General features: G+C 45.1%; 1 protein-coding gene across 2 annotated transcripts; it reads right to left on the bottom strand.

Moving 5' to 3' along the window:
- Nucleotides 1–440: 440 nt before the first annotated feature.
- LOC136537555 (GATA transcription factor 16-like) lies at nt 441–1824 on the bottom strand. 2 transcript variants are annotated; one of them, XM_066529488.1, is made up of 3 exons: nt 1497–1824; nt 1280–1399; nt 441–1149 (listed from the first exon to the last, which is right to left on the bottom strand). In XM_066529488.1, the coding sequence occupies exons 1-3, from the start codon at nt 1515–1517 to the stop codon at nt 817–819; spliced, it is 474 nt and encodes a 157-aa protein (XP_066385585.1). In that variant the 5' UTR covers nt 1518–1824; the 3' UTR covers nt 441–816. The 2 variants fall into 2 exon arrangements, with proteins under 2 accessions (XP_066385585.1, XP_066385586.1); XM_066529489.1 differs by having other exon boundaries at nt 1280–1396.
- Nucleotides 1825–14189: the final 12365 nt, after the last annotated feature.

The following is a 14189-nucleotide window of genomic DNA, read 5'->3' as shown; positions in this document are numbered from 1 at the left end:
ATGGGTGGGTGACTGCCTGACTGGGTGGTGCGTGCCCAGCTGCTGCTGAGTGCTGACCATTTCATCATACCAGATCGCAAGCAGCAGCAGTGACCATCCATACCTTTCGGCTTTCTCACCGCTCACTCGGATCCGAGGTTCAAGGCTTCAACTTTTCAAAACCATCCGAGTTCGAATCTGATGCTATGCGTAGGTGGAGACGTACTCCGACATCAGAGAAACCATCAGCAGGTCAACCATGACGCAGAAGCAGCCACGCGCTCGTACATCAGCTCACACCACAGCAGAATATAGAGAGAGACGACGACGATGCAATACAAAAGAGCTAGCTGGAGAGCACCCCAGCATTTCCGGCCACGATTCCAGCCGGACGCACACTCGCCTAGATCCAGGAGCTGGTACCAGCTACTTCTACTCGCTTGCAAGAACGGCCGGAAGGATGATCATAATCTCTCCTTACATTGCAAGAGAAGGTTACAAGGCAGCTACTAGCACACTACTAGCGGTAGGATTACAACTAGAGGTGGGGGCAAGAACAGCAAGGAAAGGGACGGGGAGGAACAGAGCTGCTACTAGCCTAGCACGGACACGGATTATTAACTCGCTTTGTTCGACTGATGAACTACTACTTAGCCGGGAAAACTTAGCATAGATCCAGAGGGGAAAAGGGGTAGAGAGAGACAGACGGATCTCTCTGGGCTCAGATCATGCTGCATGCCGAGCAAATCTGCAGCTTGCAGCAGCATCGGCGCCGCGGCGGTCTCCTCTCACCGCCTTCGGGTGCGGCGTCTGGTGCGGTGCTAGGTGGGGGTGAAGTCAGGCGTACACGACGCCGGAGGAGAGCGCCATGAGCAGGATGGCCGCGCGCTCCTCCTCGCCGAGGCGCCGCCTCCGGCGCATCCGCCGCCGCTGCTTCAGCACCACCTCCTTGCCGAACCCCACGGCGCGGAGCTCCACGATGGCCTCGTCCGCCTCCTTCTCCCTCTCCCTCTCCCGCTTGGACGCCGCGGCGGCGGCGGCGGCCGCAGTGGCCTTCTTCTTCCGCTGCTGCTGCTGCTCGTTGCCTCCGCCGGCCTTGCTGCTGGAGTCCAGGCCCATCGCCTCCCGTCTCTTCTTCCGGTACCGGATCCCGCACGCGTTGCACAGCGACTGCGACCACAGATCGGGAGCGGATTAGCCAAGGACGGCACAGATCGGGAACGGGAATGGGCCCCGGAGCCGCGCTAGGGTTCCGGGGAACGAGATCGGGGGTCGTCGGGATCGGGAATACTCTACTCACCATGGGCCCGCAGGGTCCCCCGCGCCAGAGCGGGGTCTTGGTGGTGTGGCACTCGGTGCAGGCCTTCGTCTCGCCGGAGGCCGGCGGGCGCTCGTCCGGATCCAGCGCCCCGCTCCCCTGCTGCGGCGGAAAAGAAACAGACAAACGCGATTAATTAACACCCGCACCCACCATCCGAAACACAGATCGAGCCGGGAGAGCGCGGATCGGAGCTCACCTTCTCGACGGAGGAGTCCATCTCCGGCGACAGGACCGGCGGATCTACCACCGCGGAACCACTCCCTTGCTCCTCCGTCTCCAGCCTCGCGGAGTCCCCGGCCGAGCCCTCCGGCGCCCGCCGCCACTCCCCCTGCGCGGATCGGGAGGTCGATCCGCGGCGGAGGACACCCCTGCTGCGCGGATCTGGCCGCTGGACGTCGCGGCGGCGGCGGAGCGAACGAGTGGGGGAAGAAGGTACTAGGGGTTAGGAGCGGGAGAAGCGTCGAGTGGAGGGAACCGAGGCGTGCGATTTGTTGTGTGGGGTGGGGTGGGGTGGGTGAACTGGTGGGGAGAGAAGAAAAAGGGACCCTGCCCGAGGATTTGATCTCAAAATGGAGGAGGGAAGAGGGGCGCGGGCGTGGAGGGAAAACGCAAATCCGTGGAGGGAAACCAGGGGAAATTTGGGCCGTAGGGTTTGCGTCTTCGGCTCACGAAAGTTAGGCCCGTTTTCATAAGTCAGCTCACTTATTAAAGTCAGGTGATTGAAAATCAGTGATTTATAAGGCATGTCTGTTGGTTGTAGATGACTTATAAGCTCATTAAAGGTGTGGCCCCTACGCAAAAAAGGGTGACTTATAAGTTTTAAGCAAGGGTGAACCAACTTAAAACTTATAAGCAGGGGTGACTTATAAGTTTGTGGTGTTTGGCAAGATAAGTCACTTTTTCACTTTTTAATTTATAAGTAGGTGACTTATTTGGAACCAAACAGGACCTTACTTGTATTATACTAGCTGATGGTAAGTAGAGTATCCGTTATCTACAGATATGAATATAGATATAATTATAATAATTTTAAATTTGAATTTGGTTAGAGATGTTTTAGATAAAATATGAATGGATAACGATATCATTTTTTTTCTAATTTGAGTATCTGGATATAGATACACTACAAATACTAAATCTATAAATTTAAATACAATACATTTTATACGGACACCGAAGGTATTTGATTAGAAAATACCCATACCGTTTAAGTCTCTAGTGGTAACCTATTCAGAGGAAATAATTTTATAGAAACTATATAGAAAGTTTATATGAAATCAGTTTGTTTTACTCGAAAAACATGAAGAGAATCCTGAAATTTGAATATTGCTTCAGTAATGAAAGTAGATAAAAGTCTAGTGGATTTTTCTCGATTTTGTGATTCTCATGGGCTTTAAACTGAAGTAGTATTTTCTCAAGATTTTTCTAGCGTTGCTGGTTTATATGTACAATAATTCGTTGTGGAAGTTCATTTTTCCAAAGAATATATAGTGGGGACCTAACAATTTCCAAAAATTTTGGCCGGACACGACACAGGAGTACGTAGGATTGTAGGGCACGTGAAGGAGCAAAGCCACAGGTCTAGGCTATAGCCACACCTGGCCCCAGGTACCAGAAGGCGGCGGAGTCCAGTACTTCAGTGGCACTTCTACTTCAGTCCCAAGCCAGAACCCTCCACCTGGCTTCCTCAGGGCATGCACATCTCACAAACCGGATGGGTCTCTAAGAGCAAGGTTAATAATAACTGTAAGTTTTTTTTAGCCTTCTCTCAGTCCACTTATATAGTAGTTAGCTCTTTATAGTTAATACATGGTCCACTTGTCTCTCTCATAGACTTTCTTGGTTCTTTTGCCCAAGCCGGCTGTAAGCTTACAGCCCGCCAGCGGCGAATCTAGACTAAACTGCTGCCGGGGTTGCACAGATTCATGAACTCAATCTGATGGGGTCGTAGCTGGCCGGAATACGCGGGGTTCCACTGATTCGTACAAAGTTATCGGGGTCGCATGACCCCGACACATGCACTATGGCTTCGTCGCTGCAGCCCGCTTCTCCTCTCTCTCCTCCCCTCTCTCCTCCACCTCATCATTTAGTCGGCTTACAGCCTGCTGTTATACTCGCTCTAAGCACCTCAAATCTATCGGACATATAGGTATAAAAATAGGCCATACAACCTACAGACGAGGTTCTCTCTCTAAGCTGTTTCATGTTTTGCATGTAGTTAAGATCAACTATAAATAATTTTTTTTGTATACCATTGTGTGGTTATTTGATAGAAAACATATCAAGGATAAATAAGAGCGACATGATTACAATATATTTTTTAGAAACCATCGATATAATAATTATGTTATATTTACTTGCAACACCTTTTGTCTAATTTTCTTTGTTTACATAGCATTGTCATATGTGCTCGATTAGATCCTTCTTGAGTTTCCTATGTGTTAGCCGAGCTCTGATAGCGGAATTTCCAGTTCATCACTTTTGGAGGGCGTAAATATTCTCTGCCAAAACATCCAATGACTCCTTCAGCAAATTTTCCCAAGATGATCAAAGAGGGAGTGAGTTCACAAATTATACACAGTGTTTTATGTGAACAAATAGCATAACACATAAGCTAGATAGATAAGTTAAGCACCCCAAATAGCTAAATGCTCACTGAAAACATATTTGGTTTAATCAGACCATACATTGCAGTAGATGCCAAACAATGCATTTGGTTCAATCAGACCACATATTGCAGTAGATGCAAAACACCCAATATTTGGTTCATTCAGGAGCTCACAGTTTGATCATTGTTTCATGTTTCATTCAGCTTGTCTGCAGACAATTAATTAAAATTAATTGTTTCATCTAGCCAAGTCCTTGTTCTTCATAGCCAGCTTGTAATGTATAATGAAATCGATGTCTCAGTAGTTGGATTGATCTGCTAACCAGGCCTCTGTCTGTATGCTCCTGTCAGCCAAATTTCCTTCTAAATTCCATAACCCATGTTCTCCATTCTGTAGGCACCAAATTTTTATGTAAGACTATGAAACCGAGAACAAATTCTTCGAACAAAGATTCTTTGAACAATCCATTGCCTCTTAGTTCCTTATATTAACACATTGCCTAATCTGCTCCTCCATGCATAATTCAAAGCTAGAAAAATAACAAGCATAGATGCATAAATAGAGGGAAGGAGCAGCTCGCCATAACCTGGTGGCGGCTGATACCCTAAATAGCGGGCTTGTCTCTGGATTGTGGATTAGTAGCTACCTCTGGATTGTAGGCTAGTGTAACAGAACCGACCAATTATACGAAATTAAGTAAGAAAATCATCCACCAGAGCAGACGATTGAGCAAACTTAAGCCCGTATAACCCGGTAGTCCGTGAAATCACGAAGGATTTCAAACCAACTCGTGTCCCAGCCATGATCGTAATAAGTTTAGCGGTCACCATCACATATTACATAAAAGTTTGCATCACGGATACATCAGAGTTTCAACATAGTTATTACAAAACCAGTTCGAATAAAAGTAGCGGAAGTCATTTGTTCAAACCACACACACACTCACGCGGAGTTTAAATATAGTGCCAGCGAATGATCATCTCCAACAAAAGCATCAGATGAGACGTAAGGAATGACCATGCCCATGGTCCTAAGCATCACCCATCGCAGGGTACAGGCAGTTGATACAGTAGCCGTAATACATCTGCCCATCTACAACAAGTGGGAATAAAACCCTGAGTACTAGAAGGTACTCAGCTAGACTTACCCGACATAACCGAAAATAATTGACACCAAGGATTATGAAGGGCTTTATAGTAGGGTAGCTGACTCATTTGCAAAAAGAAGCATTTTAGCATGTCAAAAACCTTTTCTAAAAGCATTATTGCCAAGTTAATTATTATTAACCTGTCAACTAGGTTTGCACCTATACTAGAGTAAACATGTGATTAAGCAGATAATGATAACCAATGATCATTAAACAACTTCCATACTGTCATATTCACTATAACTGTCCAAGTGTTCCATAACATTTACTACGATGAAGTAACTCAAAACCCTAATTTTTGGAAATTACTTTGGAAGCAAAATTTTGAATTAATTTGAATACAAACCTTGCTCCAAAAATTGTGCTAAACAATTCTAGATGATTTACAAGCATAACCAACAGTTTCTACTCAACTAGCAAGCAAGAATCAGAGCAAAACAACTCTAATAAGTGTATGCATCATTTACGTTTCACAAACATGTTTCGTATGTTTCGAAGTAATGTTTCAGTTGTTATATGCAAGATTATGCAGGTATGATTAGGATGCTTGATGATGCACGATATGTATGATTAGCAGTGCCTAAATGCAGGCATAACACCGGGGTGTTACAGCCTTCCCCCCTTATAAAAATCTCGTCTCGAGATTTGGGTTACGGACCATTTGTTATAAAATTCTTCATAAGCTTTTTGTAGATACTCTCCTGTTTCCCAAGTTGCATCTCCCTCATCATGATGACCCCACTGTATCTTGTATGTTTTCACCACACTATTCCGAGTAGCACGTTCCTTAGTGTCTAACACCCAGACTGATTGTTCACGATACACCAAATCTGATTTGAGTTGGATACCTCGAGGTTCTATTCTTTCCTCCGGAACACGCAAACATTTCTTGAGATGTGATACATGGAAAACTGGGAAAACGGTACTCATTGTCTCAGGTAACTCTAACTTGTAGGCTACCGGACCTCTTTGTTCCAAGATCTTGTATGGTCCTACGAATCTCGCGGCAAGCTTTCTTCGGATTCCAAACCTTTTCTTCTTCATTGGCGTGACTTTCAGATAAACATAGTCACCAACTTCAAACACAAGGGGTCTCCTTCTTTTGTTTGCATAGCTTTTCTGACGTGATTGGGCAGCTTTCATATTCTGCTGAATAATATGAACTTTCTTCTCAGCTTCTTCTACAAAGTCAATGCCATAATACCTTCTATCACCAGGCTCGATCCAATTCAATGGTGTTCTACATTTTCTGCCATATAAAGCTTCGAATGGGGCCATCTTGATGCTTTCTTGATAACTATTATTATAAGAAAACTCAGCTAATGGTAACCATGACTCCCATGATCCCTTAGAAGATAATACACAGGCTCTCAACATATCCTCCAAAACAGCATTTACTCGTTCAGTCTGACCATCTGTCTGAGGATGATAAGCGGTACTGCGAATCAAACTAGTTTCTAAGCCTTTGTGTAAATGTTCCCAAAAATGAGCCGTGAACTGTGAGCCTCTATCAGATACTATGGTCATTGGTATACCATGCAACCTCACAATTTCTGCGATATACTTCTCGGCATATTGAGGTGGTCGATAATCTGTTTTGACCGGCAAGAAATGAGCGGTCTTGGTAAGACGATCCACAATTACCCAAATCGAATCATGTCCTTTTTGAGTAGTGGGCAAACCCGTGATAAAATCCATACTGATATCGTCCCACTTCCAACTAGGAACTGATAAGGGTTGCAACATACCGGCAGGTTTCATGTGAATTGCTTTCACTCGACAACATGTGTCACATCTGACCACATATGCTGTAATTTCTTTCTTCATTTTGGTCCACCAATAGCGAGATCTTAGTTCTTGATACATCTTACTACTTCCGGGATGGATAGATAGCTTAGAAAGGTGAGCTTCATCCATGAGTTTACTTCTAAGCTCTCGATCCTTGGGAACCACAAGACGGTTGTCAAACCACAACACGCCCTGTTCATCCACTTTAAAGTGTTGAGACGGCTTTTCTTTTATTTTCTCTTTGATGTGGAATATCCCCTTGTCAGTTTTCTGACCTTCTATTATCTTACTTTCCAAAGAGCAACTAATCTGAATACTATGTAACACAGCAGGATGCATTAGATCGAACCCATCTTCAAGTAATGGCTGCACATTCAAGTAATGTGACTTTCTGCTCAAAGCATCTGCCACTACATTGGCTTTACCAGGATGATATTGCACATTCAAGTTGTAATCCTTGATCAATTCCAACCATCTACGCTGTCTCATGTTTAGCTCTGGTTGGGTAAAGATATACTTAAGACTCTTGTGATCGGTGAAGATGTTGCACACATTACCAAGTAGATAATGTCTCCAAATTTTTAGGGCGTGCACAACTGCAGCAAGTTCCAGATCATGTGTTGGATAGTTGACCTCGTGCTTCCTCAATTGACGTGATGCATAAGCAATGACTCTCCTTTCTTGCATAAGAACACAGCCCAATCCAGTCTTCGATGCGTCGCAAAACACATCAAATGGTTTCTCAATATCTGGTTGTGCTAGAACAGGAGCAGTGGTCAACAGTTTCCGCAAAGTGTGGAAAGCTGCTTCACACTCTTCTGTCCACACAAACTTATGATCCTTCTGAAGGAGGCTTGTCATCGGTTTGGCGATCTTCGAGAAATCTGGTATAAAGCGACGGTAATAACCCGCTAGTCCTAAGAAACTTCTAATCTCAGGAACTATGGTCGGTGCTTTCCAATTCATAACTTCTTGCACCTTACTTGGATCGACTGAAACTCCATTCTCTGACAGAATGTGACCAAGAAAAGGAACTTCCTTTAACCAGAATTCGCATTTGCTAAACTTAGCATACAATTGATGGTCTCTAAGTCTGGTCAAGACAGTTCTTAGATGCTCTTCATGATCTTTTTCGTTCTTGGAGTACACCAGAATGTCATCGATGAACACTACCACAAACTTATCCAATTCTGGCATGAAAACTATATTCATCAAAAACATAAAGTATGCAGGAGCATTTGTCAAGCCAAAAGACATGACAAGATACTCATACAACCCGTATCTGGTGGAAAATGCAGTTTTTGGTATATCCTGTGGCCTAATCTTAATCTGATGATAACCGGATCTCAAATCTATTTTTGAGAATACCTTGGCCTTGGATAATTGGTCAAACAGAACATCAATATGTGGCAAGGGATATTTATTCTTGATGGTCACAGCATTGAGTGGCCTATAATCTATGCACATTCTCAACGTGCCCTCTTTCTTTTTCTTCACAAACAAAGCGGGACATCCCCATTCAGACTTGCTTGGCCGAATAAACCCCTTTTTTGACAAATCTTCTAATTGCTTCTTTAGCTCAGCTAACTCATCTGGAGGCATCCGATAGGGTCTCCTTGAAATCGGAGCCGTTCTGGGGACTAGCTCAATTCCAAACTCAATCTCCCTATCTGGCGGAAGACCAGGTAGCTTATCCGGGAATACGTCCGGGAATTCACACACTACCGGAATCTGATGAATAGGAATGACTACCGTAGCACATGTAACACTTATAAGGTCTGTTCTTCAAGGCAATGATACTTGGAAAGTACCCTCACCCAGGGGATCCTTAAGGGTAAGTACTCGACTTCCCGTATCTATGACTGCTCCCCAATCCTTCATCCAATTCATCCCTATAATGACATCCAAGACTAACCCAGGCATAACTATCAAGTTCACTCGAAACTTCCTGCTACCTAATTCAAGGGTTGCCCCTCGAACCATCCGGTTGGTCAAAACATCAGCCCCTGCTGAACTTATACGGTAATCATAACCCAATTCTGTGCATAGTTGTTCATGTTTCTGTGCAAATGCTTGACTCATAAAAGAATGCGATGATCCAGAATCAAATAGAACAACTGCAGGGTTTTCGTTGATAGGAAACTTACCAGCAGTGACGGGCTCTCCCTCTAGAATTTCATCCACTGTTGTACTGTGCACTCTAGCATTATAAGTCTGCTGCTTCTTCTTGGGCGGGTACGGACAAAACTTCGAGAAATGACCGGGTTGATCACAGTTATAACAGGGTCCTCTTACTGTCCCGACAGATCCCACAGCTCCCTTGGAACTGCCTTGCACCGCAATTGCGGCTGCTTTGTTGGGCTGTACTGCCATCATGTACGGCTTTTGAGGTCCACGGAAATTCTGGCTTCTTGGCTGAGGTGGCCAGAATCTAGCGCTAGGTGCCGATGGGCGATATGGAGGACGACCTCCCATAGGTGCTCTAGCTTGAGACGGCCCACTTTCAAAGGCTCTCTTGTGTGTCTTGGCTGCGGTACTGGCGTTGTTATTCTTCTCCTGCTTCAGACAGTCGCTGATGAAGTCGTTGAATCTGACGCGGTTGTTGGTACCAACATGCTTCATCATTTTTGGATTGAGACCCCTCTTAAAACTGGCTATCCTTTTGGTATCTATGTCAACCATGTCGGGAGCATAGCGACACAAGTTGTTGAAAGCATGCAGGTATTGCGTCACGGTCTTGGTACCCTGGTTCAATGCCAGAAACTCTCCCAACTTCATCTCTATCAGCCCGGGTGGAATATAGACTCCATGGAAGGCCTCAGCAAACTCTCTCCAAGAAATCTGAGCATTTGGAGAGAAGGTGGTGCGATGGTGCTTCCACCACATTCCCGCCGGTCCTTGCAACTGAAGTGCGGCATATTCCGTTTTCAGAACCTCAGTCATCCTCAACACACGGAATTTATCTTCCATCGTGTTGATCCATTCCTCAGCGTCGAGTGGCTCTGTTGCTTCCTTGAATACTGGCGGCCTGATGTCCATGAAATCTTTGAAGATGCTATATTGGTTTACTCCCATGCCACCACCTTGATTGTTACCACGTTGAACGTTGTTGGCGATGGTCCGAAGAAAATCTTCCATGTTCTTCTGAGATTGTTCCACGTTGCGCTGACTCCCGAGTAGCTGTGCGAGAAACATCTCGGGGGTAAACGGGGGAGGAGGTGGCAAATGCGGTTCATGGGGAGGCTCATTGTTGTTGCCGTGGTTTCCACCACCACCACCAGTCCCCGTACCGTTAGCACCGGGCTCAGCGGCTTCATACGTGGTTCGGCGAGTGTTTGTCATCTGCATATTTCAGCAACAAGTAACGATTGAGTGGAGCTGTAATAATTGCGAGTGAAGGAAAAATTATGCCGTACTGAATTTACTGGAGAGAATAAATTCATACAATAAAACAGAGGCACAACAATCGCATTCCAATTAAAACAACAGCACTTAATCGAATTACTTAAACGGCAAACATCGCGTCCATACAATCATATTGCCAGCATACATACACTGGACTTTTTATGCGTTCAGATATCGCATTCGAAAATCAAGTTCCAACCACATGCCAAGTCTCATACGTTCGAAGCAACCTACGATAGATTACATGCCAACACAAGAAAGGTCATCGCGACAAGACCTAGATACTAGCGCAAAGCAACTAGCCTACTCCTCGGGGCCATCGTCGGGATCGGAGACGTCACCATCGCCTCCAGGTGAAACTACAAGCTCGTTCTGGTTGTCGTCGTCGATGTCCATGCCAACGGCGTTCGGTGGAGCATATGGGCCAACCCCATTGTAGAGCGCGTGAAACTCCTCGTGCAGGTTGCCGTTGTATTCTTCTAGCTCATTGACCCTCTGCAGCAGAAGGTTTCTTGCGTTCCAGGCTTCATTCCTTTCCTGAACCAACTGTCCAATCATGCGGTCTGCATTGTTGTTGGCTTGAGTCAACGTATGCACTCGCTGCATAGCTCTATCACCTCTCTCAACCGCCTGATCTCGCTATAAGTTCATATCAGCCAACTGCTCCTGCAAGCTAGCTATAGCACGTGCCTGTCTCTTCTTCTGCTTCTTCCCTTTGAGCTTATCCTCACTACGCAAGCCAGTCAAAGTCTAGTAGGTACTCTCGAGACCTTCATATGCTCTGATGGCGGCGAACATAGCACTCATCGCCTGGTTGTCGCTAGCCTGTCCTTCAGCTGGACCTCTGACCAATGCACTTCCTTGAGGCTGAACCCAAATGGCATCGCGAGGATCATCCCTAGGAAAAGTACCAGCTAGAGCTGCTGCAAGCTCACTGGGAAATCTGCTCATAATGTCCCTGATGACACGGAAGGCTGCTCCCTCTGCACCCTCCGCTGGAGTGCGACCCTCAAACTCCAAATGCCAACCATCCCAATCTGGAGCATCACCGAGAGGAGGAACCGTGATCTCCACCACTGCAAGTCCATCATCTGCTAACTGGCTCTCATTCCAAGAGTACACCGGCTCTTGACCCTCTAGGTACCCCACATCATGGAGCACTCTCCAAAGCAAAGTTGGCATGCTAAACTCGCTTAAGAAGGTGTCCGTGGTGCGGTGCTCCCTCAGGGCCAACGGACGTCGAGGTGCTCTGCCTCCGGTGGACTTACGGGCGGTCTGCTTCGTGTGGGCCATCTGTAGCAAAAGTTCTCTTATTACCTCGGGGAAACATATTTTAGATGATACAACTTTTATCAAAATGAGATAATCAATTTATAAGGGAAGGAATGCATGAGATGAATGAAATGCACAAGTAACATGATGTATGTACATGTCGTACGTTCTTACAAACTTAGGAATAATAATTTCTAACGACGAATTCGGTGGCATAACAACGATCTCTCAAATACGTAGCTAATACGTTCTACACGATAGCGTTGTTATGTACCTGCAGAAGATTCATTTCAGCCTAATTCCCAATGAATGCATAAAAGCGGTAAAATTTTATCTACACGCTCTACACGAATCCCCAGATACGTGTACAACGGTAGTAACTACCCGAACCATCGTCCTATTGACGGCATCGCCTCCACAGACAGAAGACCCATACATGAGATACCTTTGTAAAACATGCGTAGAACATGTAATTACTCCGGCATCATATAAGCATTCACCCTAGATCGGCGGTGTATCCGATCATGCTCTCACAACTCATACTTACCGAGGCGTAGAGGCAAATGATCCATTCATTACCACTCAACCAAGTGGCACTCATACAATAGCACGCTGTATGAGCGACGAAAGAGAAATATGATGCAAGAACCCCAGTCAGTACTTAAATAAGCCACCTAAAGTCCTTAACTGGGCATAAAGGATATGATCACTGGCACACTTTATAGTTTTAAAATCACGTTTTCCAAATGCCTTTTTGTTTTAAATACACTTGTGAACAGTAACACGCTAAACCATGCTCTGATGCCAGCTGTAACAGAACCGACCAATTATACGAAATTAAGTAAGAAAATCATCCACCAGAGCAGACAATTGAGCAAACTTAAGCCCGTATAACCCGGTAGTCCGTGAAATCACGAAGGATTTCAAACCAACTCGTGTCCCAGCCATGATCGTAATAAGTTTAGCGGTCACCATCACATATTACATAAAAGTTTGCATCACGGATACATCAGAGTTTCAACATAGTTATTACAAAACCAGTTCGAATAAAAGTAGCGGAAGTCATTTGTTCAAACCACACACACACTCACGCGGAGTTTAAATATAGTGCCAGCGAATGATCATCTCCAACAAAAGCATCAGATGAGACATAAGGAATGACCATGCCCATGGTCCTAAGCATCACCCATCGCAGGGTACAGGCAGTTGATACAGTAGCCGTAATACATCTGCCCATCTGCAACAAGTGGGAATAAAACCCTGAGTACTAGAAGGTACTCAGCTAGACTTACCCGACATAACCGAAAATAATTGACACCAAGGATTATGAAGGGCTTTATAGTAGGGTAGCTGACTCATTTGCAAAAAGAAGCATTTTAGCATGTCAAAAACCTTTTCTAAAAGCATTATTGCCAAGTTAATTATTATTAACCTGTCAACTAGGTTTGCACCTATACTAGAGTAAACATGTGATTAAGTAGATAATGATAACCAATGATCATTAAACAACTTCCATACTGTCATATTCACTATAACTGTCCAAGTGTTCCATAACATTTACTACGATGAAGTAACTCAAAACCCTAATTTTTGGAAATTACTTTGGAAGCAAAATTTTGAATTAATTTGAATACAAACCTTGCTCCAAAAATTGTGCTAAACAATTCTAGATGATTTACAAGCATAACCAACAGTTTCTACTCAACTAGCAAGCAAGAATTAGAGCAAAACAACTCTAATAAGTGTATGCATCATTTACGTTTCACAAACATGTTTCGTATGTTTCGAAGTAATGTTTCAGTTGTTATATGCAAGATTATGCAGGTATGATTAGGATGCTTGATGATGCACGATATGTATGATTAGCAGTGCCTAAATGCAGGCATAACACTGGGGTGTTACAGCTAGCCTGGAATCTATATAGGAACATGAGCATTTAAACTAGTGGACATGGGGCTGGTGGAGCGCAGCTGAGACCCTAGGCCACCACCACCTGACGGCGCCGGTAGGGGCAACCACCCATCAAAGGACTGTGTGGACGAAGACAAGCACCACAACCGTCTCCCCCTCTGATTTCGATTTCCACGTGGCCCCCTCAATTTGCCACTTCTTGCCCCTCTCCATCGTCCCTGCCACCACCAGCGCCACTTCACACCACCCCCGCACGGCCACCGCAGCAACGAGGCCATCGAGCATGGGCACAGCCTCACCTCATGCCAAACACGACGGCCACCCGTGTGGGTGGGGGATTCTCCCTGTAGGTAGAACCGTTCGAAATAACACGTTTTCGGAGGTGCTCATCTTCCACTAGACACTAAGCTCCTCGAAAATTAGCTACATCAAATAGTTCCGTTGAGCACACCCCAAGGAAGAACTCGAACAATCCACGTTTTTCACCCAGGATCCAATAATGAGTACGAGCTTACAATACTTAGTCCATTTCATACAACAAGAGTTCTCAGAAATACATTATTACAATACCAAGTTCAGAGTGCAGAATTTGAACAACGGAATTGAAATAAACATCTAATGATAAGATACAAGGATCCGTCTGTGCCCACCAGAAGAATCCTCCACACAACAGCCACTCCTCAAGCTGCACCTTCAACAGGGGTAAATAAAACCCTAACTACACAATGTACTCGCAAGACTTACCTGACTAGTGGGA

Source organism: Miscanthus floridulus, chromosome 2, assembly GCF_019320115.1.
Source record: "Miscanthus floridulus cultivar M001 chromosome 2, ASM1932011v1, whole genome shotgun sequence".
In the NCBI taxonomy this organism is placed as follows: domain Eukaryota; kingdom Viridiplantae; phylum Streptophyta; class Magnoliopsida; order Poales; family Poaceae; genus Miscanthus; species Miscanthus floridulus.
Note: the sequence above shows the minus strand (reverse complement) of the source record. Positions and strands in the feature narration are given on the sequence as shown.

What these genes read in the sequence shown, in the direction of transcription:
- LOC136537555 (XM_066529488.1), bottom strand. Translation starts at nt 1,517, where the DNA reads ATGGACTCCTCCGTCGAGAAG. An exon ending in TGGACTCCTCCGTCGAGAAG is followed by an intron (nt 1,400 to 1,496) that starts GTGAGCTCCGAT and finishes TTTCCGCCGCAG; the next exon opens with CAGGGGAGCGGGGCGCTGGA. An exon ending in GGGGACCCTGCGGGCCCATG is followed by an intron (nt 1,150 to 1,279) that starts GTGAGTAGAGTA and finishes CTGTGGTCGCAG; the next exon opens with TCGCTGTGCAACGCGTGCGG.